Here is a 16,955-nt window from a genome sequence, read left to right as displayed (position 1 = left end):
GGATATATCTGCCCGATCACCTATAAACCATAGCGACGCAATGCCCTCTCGCACCTCGCTTGACTCACGTTTCTCCCATCTCCCATCCCCCTACGCAAAGGGCCTCGAAAAGCAACCCACATCGATGGAAGAAGAACAATTCGAGGATGTTGGACTCGACGACGACAACGAAGCCAAACCGAAAAAGAAGGGCTTATTCTCGCGACTTGGCGACTTTACAAATGACAACCAGACATCAAGCAACTCCAAACTAGGCTTTCACATCCCGGGCAAAAAACGAGGACAGAGCAACGTAGGATCGGAGCTGGGATCCATGAAGTTGCCACCAACTGTAGAGTCGGAATTACGTGATGCGTGAAGTTCTCGCAACCATGATATATATTGAGTAATGAATGGAGTAGGCGTTCAGGGGTTTGATCAGGGTTTCTTCCCGATCGACGACTAATATATGCGCTTCGATTTGGATTCTTGTGCGTTTGTGGCCCAATCACCATTACTATGCATACACACGGCCTAATTGGTTGTATGATTTTCTTTGTTATACTCAAACAATAGAGTTCAAGCACCAGAAAATTCTTTTTCTCCAATGCCTTTCTTTCGCCACCCATATTTCGTAAGAGGTACAAACATACAGTTGGTTATCGGGAGGCAGTGGCCTTATCAGTAAAATGCAAACAAGACAAACTTGCCGACCGCCCCAGGTCTTCGGAGCAAAACAAAAAAAAAAAAAAAAAAAAGAAATGTCCGGAGCGGTAATTCAAACGAAAAGGAAATTTCCAGCGGGTGACGTACCGAATTCGCTCGCCAGGAACTCTTCAAAACATCCAATTCCGGCTTTCTTGGAACTGAAAAAAAAGGGAAACAAGGAACCAACATAATCATGGTCGGAGTAAAGCGTCCTGTGGACGCCGGCGACGAGCGCAAGGGAAAGCGGACAAAGACCAAGACACCACTCGTACCAACGAAGAAAGCCAAGGCTGCACCTGAGAAGAAATCCAGCTCGAAGAGCGTGACAAAGAAGAGTTCAAAGCCTGAGAAGAAGGATAAGAAAGCCTCGAAGAAGAAGGTCGAAGAGGAGGAGGAAGATGACGATGATTTCGATCTAGACGATGTTGAGGACTCGGAAATTGATGACCTGGACAATGTCGAGGACGAGGATGTTGATATGAATGACGGAGGCGACAACGATGATGAAGACGAAGAGGAGGAGGAGGAGCCGAAGAAGGCTGCGGAAAACGCAGAAGCTGCGAAAAGTATGATAACGAGGCTTTCCACCCGAGATATTGGACATCAAGCTGACTGTTCACCTCTTGCAGACAAGACATCCTCACGCGAATCGCATGCAAAGCAAAAGGTTCTCTTGCAGGAACGAAAAGCCGCAAAGCCCAACGCCGATATGATTCAACGCTCCAAGCAGCTATGGGAGCGTCTGCGCCGAAAGTCACATGTCCCACTTGAGGAGAGAAAGAAACTCATTGCCGAGCTTTTCGATATCATCACTGGACGAGTGAGAGACTTCGTCTTCAAGCACGATTCGGTCCGTGTTATTCAGACTGCCTTGAAGTACGCAAATATCGAGCAACGGAAGCAGATTGCGCGAGAGTTGAAGGGTCACTACAATGAGCTTGCGCAAAGCCGTTATGCTAAGTTTTTGATCGGTAAACTGATCGTCCACGGCGATACTGAGATTCGGGACTTGATCATCCCAGAGTTCTACGGTCACGTCAAGCGCCTCGTCCGACACCCGGAAGCATCTTGGATTCTGGACGATGTTTACCGGCAGGTTGCGACGAAGGAGCAGAAAGCAAAGCTTCTTCGCGAGTGGTATGGTGCAGAATTCAGTATCTTTAAGGAGGAGAAAGATAAGACGTCAGAGCTTTCTGAGATTCTTAAAGAGAGCCCGGAGAAGAGGGGACCTATCATGCATTTCCTTCATGAACTTGTCAACCAGCTGATCCAGAAGCGTACCACTGGATTCACAATGCTCCATGATGCCATGTTGCAATATTTCCTGAACACAAAGCCTGGCAGCTCGGAGGCCAATGAGTTTATTGAGCTGCTCAAGGGTGACGAAGAAGGTGATCTGGTCAAGAACTTGGCGTTTACCCAGTCTGGCTCGCGCCTGATGTGCCTGAGCTTGGCATACGCCAGCGCCAAAGACCGGAAACTGCTTATGCGGTTCTACAAGGACACCGTCAAGCTAATGGCTGGTGACCTCCACGGCCATATGATTCTCTTGACAGCATATGAAGTTATCGACGACACTAAGCTTACAGCGAAGATGATCTACCCGGAGCTACTGAACCAAGGCGGCGACGCGGAGGCACGGAATGAAGAGCTACTCTACCAGGTTAACGATTTGACAGGCCGTATCGCTGTCCTGTTTCCATTCGTGGGAGACCGGGCCAAGTGGCTTTTGCCCGAGATCGATCAGCCAGTCTTGAAAGAAGTTCGTGAAATTCGTCAGGAGACTTCGAAGAAGGATCCGTCTGTCCGGCGCCAAGAACTGGTCAAGGCTGCGTCACCAACCTTGCTTGAGCTCATCGCAGCCCGCGCAGACTCTCTCTTGGAGACAAGCTTCGGATGTCAGTTCATTGCCGAGGTTCTTTTTGATGCCGACGGAGACAAGAGCGACGCTCTCTCCGCTGTTGCGGTTGCTGCCAAAACTCGTTCTGACACCAAGGATTCGCCTTTTGTTGGACGACTGTTGAAGTCCCTCGTTCAAGGAGGCCGGTTCAACAGTGCAGAGAAGGTTGTAGAGAAGGTGCAGCCTCCATTGAACTTCCACGGACTGCTGTATGAACAAATTCAGGAAGAGATCATGTCATGGGCCACCGGATCCAATGTATTTGTGGTTGTGGCCCTGACGGAATCCGATGAGTTTGAGAAGAAGGCTGAATTGTTGAAGACTTTGAAGAAGGGTAAGAAGGCTCTGCAGCAGGCTGCTGCCGAGTCTGGAAAGGATGACAAGAAGAAATCAGGCCCAACCAGCAGCGGTGCTAAGTTGCTTCTGGAAAAGATCTAGACTTGATGAATTGTGTATGGGGCCGATCTTTTGACGGGTGACAGGTGAATCCCGTATAATATTGGTTGGGATATTGATTGGTTCTGGGAATTCAATCTTTCCCGTTCTCACTTTGTGATATATCTTTGCACTGGCTTTTATTATCTGTATAGGGTCTGGGAGTATAGGGCCATGAAGTCATCAAAAAGCAATCCATTTTTTTTCCCTTCCCGTTCAGTACGAATGAGCCCAACGTAATCGACTGATATCTACGAAACACTAGTTATGTTGAAGGCTTGTTTGGATAAAACATATAGGGGCGGTAACAACCAGCATATAGTTAGGGGCGTTAGAACCAGGCGAATTGTAATATCTCTCTTACAGAGTGTTAAGAGGGGAACTTCTCGAAGATATATATTTACACCGAGGCGCGGCTAAAGCATCACGGAACCATTGGAACGACAACCCTAAGGCATCCGTGGATCAGCCCCAAGTCATTCAGGGGCACAACCCAGTCACGGCACATAACCATAAGATAGTAGTCAACATGGTAAACAGAGAAAATAGAAAATAAAAAAAAGTAAATAAAAGTAAAGAGGCACTGGGATAGTGCAACCGTCATGCATGAAAGAAAAGAGAGAGAGAATGCGCAGGATTCGTCTTGCTGCATGGTGTCATGGAAGTGAGCATGGGCATCTCTTTAAATGATGATCTCCGCCTGCAGGTGATTTAAGGTTTGTCCAGTGGCTTGTTTTAATATTATTACTTGCTATTCGATCTGAATTCTTCGTGCCTGTATTCTTGTGTGGGCAATGCAGGGCAGTGTTATGTATGCAACTCTCCTCTCGGATTCCATGTCATCTCGGTTCGCCCTCCTGAGGGACTTTCCCACCCCTTCCCCAACATCCCAGATAGGGCCAATAATTCGAACAATCTCGGTAAGAGAGCTTCAATTTATTACTGCGGTGGACACTCCCCACGGGTCCGATCCTTACCTCTTTGGGCCTGGCAGCCAGAAACGACGAAAAATTATGGCTCTTTTTTCATTTACTCGAGTCGGTCAGGGTCAAAACAACAAGAGCCAAAGAGAAAAGAATAAATAACACCACTAGTTAAAAACTAAACAATAATACTAACTAATACCTTTTTTTTCCCTTCCCCCAGTCTCACTCGGACCCGGTGGCTGCGTGTCAGCTTTCTTCTTTCTTTTCTTTTCTTTCTCTCTTTTCTCTGTGTTGCCTTCCATCGCCTGCTTGTTGTTGTACTGATTTGATTACCTCTGTTATCTATTTCTTAGTTGTTAATTTTAATTTTTAATCCTAATAATCCTTGTCCCGTCTCGTTGCTTTTGTCCATTTTTTTTTCTTCTTTTCTTTTTCAATTCCGTCTGCCCTGTCCCGCTTGACTGGGGTTCGCATTGGGCTTGGGGTTTGCATTGCGACTGCAGTTAAATTTCACGTCGACTCATGAATTAAACTCATCCCTCGATTCCAGGAACGCGCAGTTCTAGCCCTTCATCGGAACTCGGGCACGTTCTCTCCCATGACATTACTTTAATTGGTGGTTTCCCTCGACCCGCAAAACTAGATCACCACACGCTTCGGGTTTACCTCCTTTGAACGCCGTGGAGCACGAACCTCCAGGTTTAACTTGGAAGCATGTTACACGGTTCCTCTATGGAGGATGCGCGGCATCACAGGCCGCCTCCGCCGGCGATTCCACCGTCGCCAACTTTATCAAACCCGGATATGATCCTGCCGTTTGAAGACGAGCGCGAATCTTCCACACCTTCTCCGCCATTCAACCTACCTTCCCTATCCCATCTCCAATCGTTCTACAACAACCGACCTTTTCCCCAAGATTACAATGGAAATGGCGCTCCCATGGCTTCTCACCGATCCCAGAAAAAGCCTTTTCCGCGTCACACGTGGCAACATGACGCTCTTGATGCGAGCCGTCGCCTGTCTGACATCGGGGAGGAGGATATGTCGTCAACTTCGTCAGTAAGCGGTTTTGGACCGAGCCTGGAAGTCACGCATAACCGCCGACTGGCCGGGTCACCAGCCTCGCAGCGCACGGTAGAGGACACGGAGGCCAAGGAAACAGGAGGGCGCAGTAGCTCGTCTAGTTCTACAATTAGTGGCGCTAGTGAGACTTCTTCATCGGAGGAGGCCAAAAATCGCCAGAGTGGACAGAGATCTTCGCAAGAGGATCGTGCCCTAGACCAAGAGCAGTTAATTGAAGCTGTTCGCATCATGAAGGAGAATGCCATTGGCAGAGTAGTAGCGAATACGGAGGAAGGAGGCCCTGGTGATGAACTATCCTCGGTGATTCTGAGCAGCGAAGCTGAAAGGATTCTGGAGAATGCAAAGAAACGGCTCACGGTAAGTTAAGTAGAAGCATGGAGTGGGTTGCTGTTTCATGGAACTTGAGCTGATGTATATCATTGCAGCTCATGGAAGGTAACTTGACTCGGGCTCGATCCTCGATGCGGACATCGCCATCACTTTCGGTGTCGCCAACGCCGTCCCCTGGCACCCAAGCGATAGGGCTGGGTCAACCAGTTGGCGGCTTGTATCAATCGATCTCCCGTGCGGATCGCAGAGCATCGACTCGTCCTCGTGCAACATATACCTCATCCCAGGACACTGGTAACAATCGTCATTCCCGGGTGTATAGCGAAACACGTTTGCCATCAGCAGACCAATCAAGTCTCCCAACTGTCGAACCAGACCTGTCCAGGTCTCTCAGTGCTCTAGGATCGAGCAGTGTCTCCAACTTCAACAATGATGGGCGAACATTCCGTTATGATCCAAACAGGGCGTATCTTACGCACCGTGCGTCTGTGTCGAAGCCACACTCCGCTCGTGCTTCTCCCTCGAACTTGCAGGAAGACAACTCGGGTTCACCTAGTGGGCTGGGTATCTCAGCGGAAGATACAGAGGATCAAACCTTAGGTGCAGAGGATATCCATTCAGTCTACCCTGTGTCTGATCCTCCATCTCGGTCACAGTCGCAGCTGCAAGTGAGAGATCTCCAAGATCAGATGAAGGGTCTGCATATCAAGATCTCCAGTCTGAAAGTGAAAGCACAGGAAGACAATCTACGCCGACGTAGCTTACAGAGTCTGCGGACCCCCAGTCCTTTCACGGCAGCAGATCAGTACTTCACCAATACAATGGAGCTGAGAGATAGCCATCTGCGCCCCGGTGCGGGACGGAGTCCGGACTACACTCAAGAGCCCCGTCACAGTGGAGAATACGAACACGCACGAGACGGCAACGAGGCTGTCACTGGCCATTACGGAAGCGAGACATCTGATGCTAATGTACAACCCCCGCAACCAAAGGTTCTCGAACCCGTGGACGAAGATGGGCAATCGGTCATTGAGAGCTTGTACGAAGATGCAGAGGAAGGGGAATACAATTCCGACGACTCATCTGACATTGATCGTGAGGCCCTGAGTGAGATATTGCGCGAGCCTCTGGAGGACTTTGACGAGCTGGACGCATTTCCCGCGGTCCCAAATTCTGACTCTCGACCCCATGAAGAACGTGAAGATGCATTTGACTACGAAAATTTCATCCTACACAGCGCCCTGGGCAATTATTCAGCCAGGTTAAGGAGAACAAGTAATGTCTCAACTTCATCTGTCGAAACAACGCGGCCTATCCATGATCGTTCTCATGTCCGTCACTCTCGCACGAACAGCGGGGCATCCCTGTCAACCGTAGCATCGTACGCGACTGCGACTGAAGGAGACCACGACGACCTTGAAAGCGTCCTCTATTGGGACAGGAGATTTAATGATGGTGAGTCCACTAACCGCTGAAAAGTCAAATACACCAGAGACTAACAGGGCATCAGAATTACGTAGTAATCAGCGTTATACTTCTGAACCTGCTGCTGAGAAGCGGCACTCAACTGGCTCCGAGTCAGAGATGGGAACGCCTCGCGCGGTCCGAAGACAGCCGAACAGCAGGAGCAATGAGGATGAATATCTCTCGACTCCCCGACAATCTATGACTGGGTCTGCAACTCCGACATCTCTGGTGTCCTCCCTCGTATCCACTGTGCGAGCGGCGTCCAGTCCCCATCCGAAGTCCATGGCTAATGGCAACATGGGAATCAACGAGGACGACACGCGCCTCTTAGAACAGTTGTTCAAGAGTTTGGGCGATGTTTGCATAGATCTTCAGACCATTACGACCTCCTCCGACCCAGACCCCAAGCGCGTACGTCAACTGAGACGGCGATTGGATGCTGCTCGACGTGTACTTGATGGAGAGCTCGATACGTAGGAAATTTCCTGAGGAAATTGCTTTATTTGCCTGTGTTGGACATTCTATGCGTTGCATCGAAGATAGCTGGCCCTTGAAGGCCCAGAGTTGACGGTGTTTTCTAGCGTTGTTTTCGCACGCGACAGTTGATCTACCTGATTTCTTTTGATACTTGATACCCAGCTGTTGATATTCTCGAACGTTATCTCTTTGTTCGATGCTGTACTTGCAATGTGTGTATATATATATGCCATGTTCCTGCTTCATTAACCCTCTACTACTAGTCATACTCCGTAGAATGGTCGAATGGAAGCAAGCGTTTCCCCCACCCGGGCACGTGCCGACGCGGCAGGACGCGATTTACTCATCCATATAGAATTTATTTACCCCTTCTAGTATCTATGTTGCAGCGTCAGGGCGCATCCGTTTCATCGTTCCATCATATATCCCTTTCGTGTATTGCTTGGATCTTCTTGAGATTGATTCAAAACTTGCTCATTCTCCTATTTGTTGCCCCGCCTTCAGGGGCTTTATCTCCATCCCGCACTCAATTGCGCACAGATCAACCAAAAGCGATAAGCGGGATCGCGGCTGCAGCATATTTATCGATAATATCAATGATTGCCGAGTTGGTTTGATCAACGACCAACGATCATTTGCGCCACGCGATCCTGTACTTCTATTGGAGCGCGCAGACCCTATACACCCCCCCCGGTACTCGCAGCAGGGAAACAACCATTGACACTGGTCCTACAAAGACATCAATCGCAAGACACAACCGCAGAAATAGAGGGAAAAGAAACAGAAAAGAAAAAAAATGGCCCCACCACCATCCCGCCGTCTTCTCATCTTTCAAGAAGCCCGCAATCCCCAAAACACCGCCGAGGTCGTTTACCTCCCTGTCAACAAGCTTGGTCTTCCCATCTGTGGGCCTGGACCGGAACTCCCTTCGATTCTAGAGTTACCGTTGCGTATTCTAAAGGCTTTCACAGATATCTTTAACCAACCGAAGTACAAAGGATGGTATGTATTCTACGTTGTCTTTGCCATGTACCCGAAAGGCAAAAAAAAAAAAAAAAACAACAGCCATACTCATGGAAACAGGTCTATTATGGGCGCCGGGCCTTACCATGATACCTCTGAAGAGGGTAAATACTACGCCGTAGTGTTAGAGCAGGTGCAAGGGAATGTACAGTCTCCGGACTCAATAGTGGGTGGTCTATGAAAAGATTCACTATTGTTTTTACTATGCGCTCTATGTTGTATTATGACTGATGATGGTGTGTTGGCTTTGTTCTTATTGGGTTGTTCCTCTTCTTTGTACAGTCCATTTGGTGAATGTTAGGAGGGAATTGGATTTGTTGCCATTTCTTTTTTGCTCCCTTCCTTCCTTCCTTTTGTCATTGGATGGATGAGTCAATCAGTTCTCAAGACTGGTAGTTTTAGATATTCTCCGATATCCCGCTTGCTGCTTCTATTCACTGGTCTCATTTCTCACTGTTTCCATTGGCTGTATCCACCATGGTGAATCGCAGACGCCTAAGCTTTTCAATACCATGGAAATGCCTACAGGGCGTTATTCACCGGTGTTGCTTTCACCATTGAATATAAAACATGGCCATTCCTCCGTCTATTTCTCATATCAACCATTTCATCGCGTGTTTCATGCTATGAATCTTGTGCTCGGGAAGAGGCCTGATTCAAATTCATTCAATAAGCCATGTCGGGGATGACTGTGAGTCGACATGCTTCCTCTTCATCAACAAATATGAACTAACCATTGATAGTGCCGATATGCAGGGAAGTTCTTTCTCATCGACTTCGCGAAGACCAGCGGTGGGTATGAGCCCATAGGATTTCCTCTTCAATTATCCGAGGCATCCCATATCCTTAAAATGGTTCTCACCGGAGAGGGTAGACCGTCCTCGCCCTCCCCTCTTTCTGATGAAGTCGTTTTCTTCGAAGACTCCGTTCTTATGCAAACCATTGCTAATATAATCTCGTTTGCCACTAAAAGCTAGTAAGTTATCTCCCCTATAACACTCTCTTCGCTCTACACACCATGCTAGTATACTAACAAATGGAACCACAGCGCATACGTCAAAAGCTACAACGACACAAAACACAAGGGCTACCACGCCATAGTCGTAGCAACAGACGGTCCTCACATCTGTGCCAATCCCATCCAACCTCTCTGCGTCCACAACCCCCAGGGCCCCGTTCTTACATATTCAGAGGATCCATCAAACGAGTACCTCAAAGACCTAACGGAAGCCTGCGAACGATATAACGTACATATCTTGCTCCTGAACACGAATATATTCGATGGACAAGCATTCGACTCAAGTTTCTTCGATCAACCGGCTTCCATGCTCGCCCTTCCTTGCAAAGAAAACACCAATAACCAAACCACCAAGAAACCAATACCCTCAATCGGGCCATCTGCATCCTGGGATGAAGCGGAGGATGTCAAGACTCTTTCGCCAGACGACTCGGGTACGGAAGTACCTGGGTTCAGCAGTTTTATTAACCCGGCGTCATTTTCTGCGCCTCAGAATAATCAAACCCCAATCAAGCCCGAGAATAACGAAATGACCGTGACCCTACGGGACATCCTGCTCCACACACCTGAGCAATCACCTAAAGACGGTTCACCCCATGGGAATGAGGGTGCGGCAAGCCCTGAAGGGGGCCCAGACTAGTGATGGCAGACCGCGAGCGATGTCATGAGTGCTATTATCCGCTACTATAAACTGTCTGGGTTCTTAGGGGGACTATTTCCGCGGTGTTGGTTGTCTTTTCTCTTTGTTGTGGCTTGGGTGTGCTTTAGTTCTCTTCTTCCCATACCTTGATATCCTCCTCCGCTTCTTGATTCGATATTAGAGAGGTTAACTTTTCTGATGTTGTGTGCTTGACTTGTATTTGTACTATACTTCTTCGGCTTTCTTGATTTACTTCTTCTTATTATTTCTTGTTTACGAGCTACTTATTATATATGCTCGATACCCTATGTATTCTCATTATATTTCCCAAGACCCTTATTTCTCATTCGAGATTCCGCCCTGCTTGGTCAGCGGGGATGAGTATTAGTTATTTTCCATTCATGGCTAGGAATAGAAATCATGGGGATTCGTGCATCGATACGGGAGGAAGACACGGAATCTGTAGATTACACTTGGGTGCTCGGTTTCAAATAGAAGGTTAAAAAAAAAGAAAAGAAAAAAATAAATAAAAGGGGGAGAGAAAATGAAAACCCCATAAATGCCCTTTTTCAGCAAGCTAATTCCATTGCAACACCCTTCTTCAGACCCAGTCAAGTACAATACCTATCACGGAAAACCGGCTTCAATCAATCTTTTCAAAAGTCATTGGTTCGTTTGGTTTCATCAGTCACAGTTTGTGGACCAGCGCAAATCATGTGTAAACGTTTGTTGGTGGCAACAGTTTTGCTCCGTAGCGGAGATCAAGGGAGCGAGAGTCGTTGGGATCGAAGACAGCGGCCTGTCGTTGTTCAAGGTACAGAGCTGTTTTGTTGCCTGTAAGCTAAGGTTCTGTGATACAGGCACATGGGTGTGGTATACTCACGGGAAACTTTAATCATATCAAACCAGCGAGCCGCGTTCATGTCGCTACCGTCCACCGCCTTCAAGATACCATTGTCAGGGCGTGGGGTTGCCTTGGGCGGCAGACTGCGCATCTTCAGCAGCATATGCAGAATATCAGAGAAGCGATCGCCCTGGGTTGCGTAGTAGGGAGGACGTTTGTCCAGAGGCCACTATGGTGCGTTAGAAAACAATGTAATCCAAGAACTAGAGCCCAAAAGAGACTTACGCGCTGTGCAAACGCCTCGTCTTCCCAAGAGCGGAACAGCCAGCAGGTTCTCTCCACACAGTTCAAGAGGATGAGGGCAACCAAGAAAGTCTCAAACCAGCCACTCTGCTGACGCTGAAGCAGGCGCCGTTCGAGGTCGTTCATTACCGACTTGCTCAGTTGCGAAGCACGCTTCTCGGTTGCTGCGCGTAATTGGCTGCACAAGAGTGCATAAGACTCAGCGTTGGTGACCTCGTCGATCGGCATGCGTCCATCATCCGATGGCTGCGCGAGAGCGTGCATCGAAGTAGGAGGAAGGGTCGGGTTGTAGAATGTTCTCCAACGCAAATCTGAGTCGACGAGAATGTGAGTAGCAACCCAGAGCTCTAGCACCCGCTCCAGTAGAATATCCTGTAACCATTTAGCTTGTGTCTCCTCAAGCAGCAGCGCGGGCAAAAAGTAAATACCTTCTTCTGCTGACTCAATTCTGAGGCAAGCAGCAGCGTGGGCCTCATAACCTCAGAAGCTTCTCTCTCGTAGAAGAAGGGTGCAGTCTTTTTGATGTACATCTCAAGCTTTCCAGGCACATCGTCTGCATCGTTGTCAAGCAAGAAAAGTTCGTGAAGGGGTCCTTGGAATTGCGAGTCGTCTCCAAGCCCTTGAAGTTGGGGGTCAAGCGTCGACGTAGATGGCTTGTGGCCTTGGAGCGCACTGAAGGTGACATACACCATGCTCTCTTCAAAGTGGGTAATCTCAATACGGCCGGCATAATGTTCAAACTTGACCTGGTTTCGGATACCGCTTACGTCGTGATATGCCAGGGTGGCGTGCAAGTCTAGGCGGTCAGTCACCCAACACAAACTAAATGTAGAGTGAGGAACAAAATACTTACTTGCATTATATAAGTCAAACTCTTCCGCGATCCGCGTCCGAATACATGGATGCTTCCACAACCGCGCGCTTTCTACACTGGCACAGGTGGTGCAAGGACTATCACCGGAGCACTGGAGAATCACGATTAGTTGCGCGCCCCAAAAAGAGAGAAAGATGATGGGTAACTGTACAGGTTTCTTGAGCATGCGGCAACGGATACACGCGCCGCGCTTTCTGACTTCCTGAACCTCCCTACGTCTAGCCGCAGAAAACCGCCCGCGTACCTTCGGCTTCGTCGGTTTAGTCGAGTTACCGAATTCATTTACGAATCCCTTCGCCTGTGAGTTAGGATTCATCGCGATAGGTCGTGGGAAAGCAGCAGCCCGCTGCGTCGCAGCAGTAAGAGTAGGGTCATGTTCATGGAGACTATCAAATAGGAGCTGTTCCTGAGTGGAGAGCTGTTGGTTCCATGAGCCCACCTTCGGCAAGCCATCGACGATGTCATGATCCAACGGCATTCCCTGTGGCACCATCTCGCTAGCGGAGGCGGCTATCATGGAAAGTTGCGACTGGCGAGCATTGGAGGTGGGGTCAGGCGTCAGCGAAGCTTCCGCCAGCGGAGGAGACGCGGATTGAGGGTGATCTTGCGAAGCATTGGGGAGGGATGGAAGTGTTGCGTTAGAGCCTTGGGGAGTTCCTACAAGAGGATGTTGGTTAGTGCGACACTAATGAAACCGACGAAGCCAGCGACAAACAAAGAGAATGAGGGAAAGGGACGAAATGAGCTTACCAGGCGGCTTCACGTCTTCCTCGACGTGCTCGGCCTGCGGATGGCCCTGAAAGCCCTCGGCTTCAAGCGCAGGGTCGACAACGACCGTCTTACCACCGACAGTAACCGATTGAGTATACGCAGGCCCGCCCCGTTTAGTCTGGTCGGACGCGCCCACCTGCCTTGAGGCCTCAGCTAGGACATTCAGACCATCGAAATTCTGACGGGTGGTGAAAGGTAGATCCGAGCCTTTTCCTTTGTTTTGGCCCGCGACATTCGGGTCTTTGTTCTGATCACCGTCGGCGAGGTCGGGAAGTTCGTGGAGGCGCAACAGGACGCGTTGACGGTCTCGCAGCGGGATGGCTTGACACTTCTTGACGAGGTGGTTGGTTAAACTGTCGATGCGGCCTTTGGGAAATTTCTCCCCGCAGGCCTTGCATGTGTGCTGGTAACGGTTACTGGCATCCTCGAGTTTCTGGCCTCGAATGAAGAACTCGAGGATCAGCTGGTTCGGTTTGCGACCCATGACGGGAGAGTGAGACGGGGCAACACAAGGACTCGACAGGAAGGGTCGGGAGCCAAAGGCGTCGAGTATTCCCAGGGCCAGAGGTCCCGATGGGGATAATTAGGACACGCTCGACCTTACAGAGGGATCAGAAGCGACAGCAGAAATACAAATGGTGGATCGAATCGCGCGCACAAAGGAGGACGAGGGGTGGTTTGGTCGGGACGGCAAAATACCAGTGGGCCACAAAGCACACAAAAAACAACAACCACCCGCGTGTGTCGCGGATGTGACAATGACGATGGGCGAAGCTGTAGGCAATTCACAAGCCACCAGACGATAAATAACGGCAGAATAACAGCTGTGATGGGGAGTGCGATAAGGTGGAGAGACAGGAAGAGTGGGATGGAGGAGGAATAATTGTTGGAAGCAACGGCAAAACGATGACTTTTGCACTTTTCCACAGGCGGTCTGACGGATGCCGCCCTCAGTGTTCTATTGCATGCGCTTCACCGCATGAAAGGCGGTGATGAGATCGGTGACAGGGGTGGAAATGATGTCTTGTTTTATTTTTTTTATTTTCTCTTTTGGATTTTATGAATACGGTTGGGTGTGACCTCACGGGATCATGAACTGGATTCACGCGTGACTTTCAATTCAACACACAGTCAATGTTTCGCCACCCTACCAAATGGTGAAGGTCTTAACCCTCGTTTATTGAGCCTCCTTCTGGTATGTCTGGTATGTTCAAAATCGCCAAGTTGCTGTCCTACCCTGGGCCACACAAAAGATACCTCTTAAAAGCTTACGGAAAGGTTACTCCCGTACAATACATACGGATTGTTTTCTTTTACCGCTTCTGGCTGTAGCCCTTGCAGCAACAACATCATCATCATTATGATCCAGACCACTTGAGCCAGCATCATTCTTAGTTTTCCATATCTACTCCACGAAAAACTTTGTGACAGTCCTGCAGTGACACTACAGCGAATTCATGCAAGATGAGAAGTCGGTCTGGAAGTGGAACAGCAAAAGTATATATCTAAAAAGCGATAAAAAAAAAGTACTACGGAGGAGTTATGCATCAAATATTATCTGTCATGAAGCATACTCCCAAAAAGCATTACCGGTTCCGAAAAAACAAACAAAACCCAAAAAAAGCCCGGGCACGTCAGCATATACGATGTTCGGGAGGACGCCATGGAACTCCCAGGATCTCGAAAATACGTCGCTCGTCGCGACCCTCGAGCAGCCGACCGGTATTCAACTTCACCCGCTGCGGCCCTCGCAGTACGTCCGTATATAGTCCGCGCTGGTTCAATCGCATGCCTTTCTTGCTAGCCAATAGCCTCATGCTTCGATTGAAAATGTCATTCCCAGTAAAGTAAAGCAGTGCAGCGCCAATCTCCGAGCCCGGTACGAAAAGAAGATCGACCCGTCGCCAGATCTGGCTGCCCGGAGCTAGAGATGCGCCATGCCATTTAGACCCATCCCCTCGCGACGTAATCGCCAAGCTGGCCTGCAGGAAGCCCCGTTTGAAGAGTTTCGGGACTACCACATCCATCATTAAGGCTCGAATCTGCTCAATTGTCGCATCTGGTTTGGTGATTAGTAGATCAATGTCTCCGCAGTCAGCAGCGCCACGTCGGTAAGACCCAGCGATGATGACCTGCATTCCAGGGTCTGCCTTTTGCACGGCCCTTTTAACGACCTCACCATGTGTCTCTACTTCTTTTCGCGGGATCCGTTGAGAGAAATCATGGTAATGCTCGACACCGATTTGTTGCTGAGGGGTCAGGGACGCCTTAATCCTTAGATCCTCTAGTGATCTGTAGCCTTTAGCAAGCCACTTCGAGGCCTGTGAAATCCCAGCTCCATAAACACCCAAGAACTCTTGAAGTATGACATCCTCGCGCGTAAGATTGGTATTTTCCAAGCGACGAAGCCGGTTTGTGCATACGATTTCCTCGATTTTATCCGCCAAGCGCAGCCCTACTCCTGGGAGAGCAATTGCCTGCGATCTCGTGACAATCTTCTTTGGCTGCCTCCGAAGAGCCGAGATGGCTTTGCGATAGGCAAGCGTACGCCAGTGGTCATCAGTCCTTGCATAATAGTCCAGCATCTGCTGGAGAACGTCGATAGTCCGCCTGTTGGGATTCTCGGGACTCGACTTCGGATCATGCTTTTGCATGCAGACAAATCTTTGTTGCCAGTCATCTTTTCCTTCGTTATCCTGTTTGGAGGTTCTTTTTCTCTTTCGCGTGTTTGGCTGGTACTCTGATTCTTCGGAGGTGTCCAGATCGGCCTCTTCGGTGGCAGGTTCATCATCAAGAGAGTCCAGCGGCTCCAAAGGCTGTATTAATGTTCAGCATTGGTTTGTGTAAAAGAAATGAGTTAGTCGTACCAAGTCCTTCACAGCTTTTGCTTCATCAATCATGTCATCCAGGGCATCTCGCTCACGGGGTGGCTCATAGACTACCTCCTTATGTGCCTGGTCTGAGTAGTCTTTGGCTTTTTGTGCATTGGGAGGGTATTCTGAGTCGTCCTCGCTCTCAGGCGGCTGAGACTGAGTTGCAAGCTGTCGGTGTTGTCTACCAGCTGGCTTCAACGGCAAAGGCTCGTCCGAGAGTTCATTTTGCTGGGATGCCTCCGCTGCTTTCGAGACGACCGGCATCCCTGTTATTCGGAATCGCACATGAGAGGTACTTAAAACCGTTCGAAACTTGATGCATTCCGAAGGATAGCTCTCATCGAGGAGGGCAATATTTGGCTTCATCAAAGTCAGTAGGTAGGGCAAGTAAAAAAGCCATGCTCTAGACTAACCGGACACGTCTCCAAACCAAGATGCCTGAGAGCCTCCTGGAAAGTCAAACCTTTGTCAACAATTACATGTGTGACATTATCACCCCAAGTGCGAGCCCAGACAGCACCATACTCCTGCGCTCGCTGGATGCGCAGCCGCCGTAAAGGCGAAACGTCGCTATTCGGGAAGAAGACTGAAAGACCAGTCAGCACAATGAAGACCAGACCGTAAGGCTTAAACGAAGTAAAACTGATCACTGACAGAATACGAGGCCTTTGAAGATTTGATATTGTTCTGGAACTATTTTCGTAGTAGACGTTCGTTTCTTCTTGCCGTCGACGTTATCCTTTTTCGGAGGCCCCATGTTGCTTGATCCTTTCACAGTAGGATCCTGTACAGCTTCGGTGACGATTATAGACGTGTCTCTATGCTTTCCCTGGTCAATGGCATCAAGTGAAGGTGACTGCAAAGCGGAAGCTGCTCCCAGTGAACCTGTTTTCTTCGCTGGTGAATCGGAAAGAGCAGGCTCGGCTTGGTGAGCAGGCTCAACATAGTATTTCGCCAGTGCTATGAGCTGAGAAAACCTCTCTTCAGAATCGTCACCCGAGTCATCCACCAAAGCATCTAGCCTCTCAAGTCCTTGGAAAAAGGCCTCTTTGTCTGAGGAGCTCTGCACCATCTCCGGGCTCATATAATGTCGATGTCATATCCTCTGGAATCCGTAGAGCCATGGGTTATGGAATCCCGAACCTGCCTAGCAGGTGACGGTGTATGTACGTATATTACCAATACTTCAATATAATCACAGTAAGTGGTCAGTGACAGGGACCAATATGCAAGAAACACGCCCGAAGGCAACCGCGCGTGGGGAGAGACACGAAAACGCCGCCTAGTCACGGGATTGCGGGCTT

The 16,955-nt window shown here is 49.2% G+C and overlaps 7 protein-coding genes across 7 annotated transcripts; 5 read left to right on the top strand and 2 right to left on the bottom strand.

Moving 5' to 3' along the window:
- Positions 1–40: 40 nt before the first annotated feature.
- ABOM_004227 (uncharacterized protein) lies at positions 41–358 on the top strand (the record flags this gene model as incomplete). Its single annotated transcript, XM_022531357.1, has 1 exon — positions 41–358. One exon carries the CDS (start codon positions 41–43, stop codon positions 356–358), a length of 318 nt encoding a protein of 105 aa, XP_022391250.1.
- Positions 359–880: 522 nt separating this feature from the next.
- On the top strand, positions 881–3,025 carry ABOM_004226 (uncharacterized protein; the record flags this gene model as incomplete). The annotated part of the gene is made up of 2 exons (XM_022531356.1): positions 881–1,253; positions 1,317–3,025. The coding sequence occupies 2 exons, from the start codon at positions 881–883 to the stop codon at positions 3,023–3,025; spliced, it is 2,082 nt and encodes a 693-aa protein (XP_022391251.1).
- Positions 3,026–4,680: 1,655 nt separating this feature from the next.
- Positions 4,681–7,305, top strand: ABOM_004225 (uncharacterized protein; the record flags this gene model as incomplete). Its single annotated transcript, XM_022531355.1, has 3 exons — positions 4,681–5,388; positions 5,457–6,816; positions 6,872–7,305. The coding sequence occupies 3 exons, from the start codon at positions 4,681–4,683 to the stop codon at positions 7,303–7,305; spliced, it is 2,502 nt and encodes an 833-aa protein (XP_022391252.1).
- Positions 7,306–8,101: 796 nt separating this feature from the next.
- Positions 8,102–8,509, top strand: ABOM_004224 (uncharacterized protein; the record flags this gene model as incomplete). The annotated part of the gene is made up of 2 exons (XM_022531354.1): positions 8,102–8,307; positions 8,389–8,509. The coding sequence occupies 2 exons, from the start codon at positions 8,102–8,104 to the stop codon at positions 8,507–8,509; spliced, it is 327 nt and encodes a 108-aa protein (XP_022391253.1).
- Positions 8,510–9,004: 495 nt separating this feature from the next.
- ABOM_004223 (uncharacterized protein) lies at positions 9,005–9,986 on the top strand (the record flags this gene model as incomplete). Its single annotated transcript, XM_022531353.1, has 3 exons — positions 9,005–9,019; positions 9,072–9,304; positions 9,377–9,986. 3 exons carry the CDS (start codon positions 9,005–9,007, stop codon positions 9,984–9,986), a joined length of 858 nt encoding a protein of 285 aa, XP_022391254.1.
- A 712-nt stretch (positions 9,987–10,698) lies between these two features.
- Positions 10,699–13,262, bottom strand: ABOM_004222 (uncharacterized protein; the record flags this gene model as incomplete). Its single annotated transcript, XM_022531352.1, has 7 exons — positions 10,699–10,808; positions 10,870–11,059; positions 11,116–11,505; positions 11,562–11,929; positions 11,987–12,098; positions 12,159–12,664; positions 12,758–13,262. 7 exons carry the CDS (start codon positions 13,260–13,262, stop codon positions 10,699–10,701), a joined length of 2,181 nt encoding a protein of 726 aa, XP_022391255.1.
- Positions 13,263–14,412: 1,150 nt separating this feature from the next.
- On the bottom strand, positions 14,413–16,735 carry ABOM_004221 (DNA-directed DNA polymerase IV; the record flags this gene model as incomplete). The annotated part of the gene is made up of 4 exons (XM_022531351.1): positions 14,413–15,594; positions 15,646–16,011; positions 16,065–16,237; positions 16,306–16,735. The coding sequence occupies 4 exons, from the start codon at positions 16,733–16,735 to the stop codon at positions 14,413–14,415; spliced, it is 2,151 nt and encodes a 716-aa protein (XP_022391256.1).
- Between the last annotated feature and the right edge of the window lie 220 nt (positions 16,736–16,955).

The sequence above is a fragment of the Aspergillus bombycis genome (assembly GCF_001792695.1).
Source record: "Aspergillus bombycis strain NRRL26010 chromosome Unknown contig00022, whole genome shotgun sequence".
NCBI lineage: Eukaryota > Fungi > Ascomycota > Eurotiomycetes > Eurotiales > Aspergillaceae > Aspergillus > Aspergillus bombycis.
Note: the sequence above shows the minus strand (reverse complement) of the source record. Positions and strands in the feature narration are given on the sequence as shown.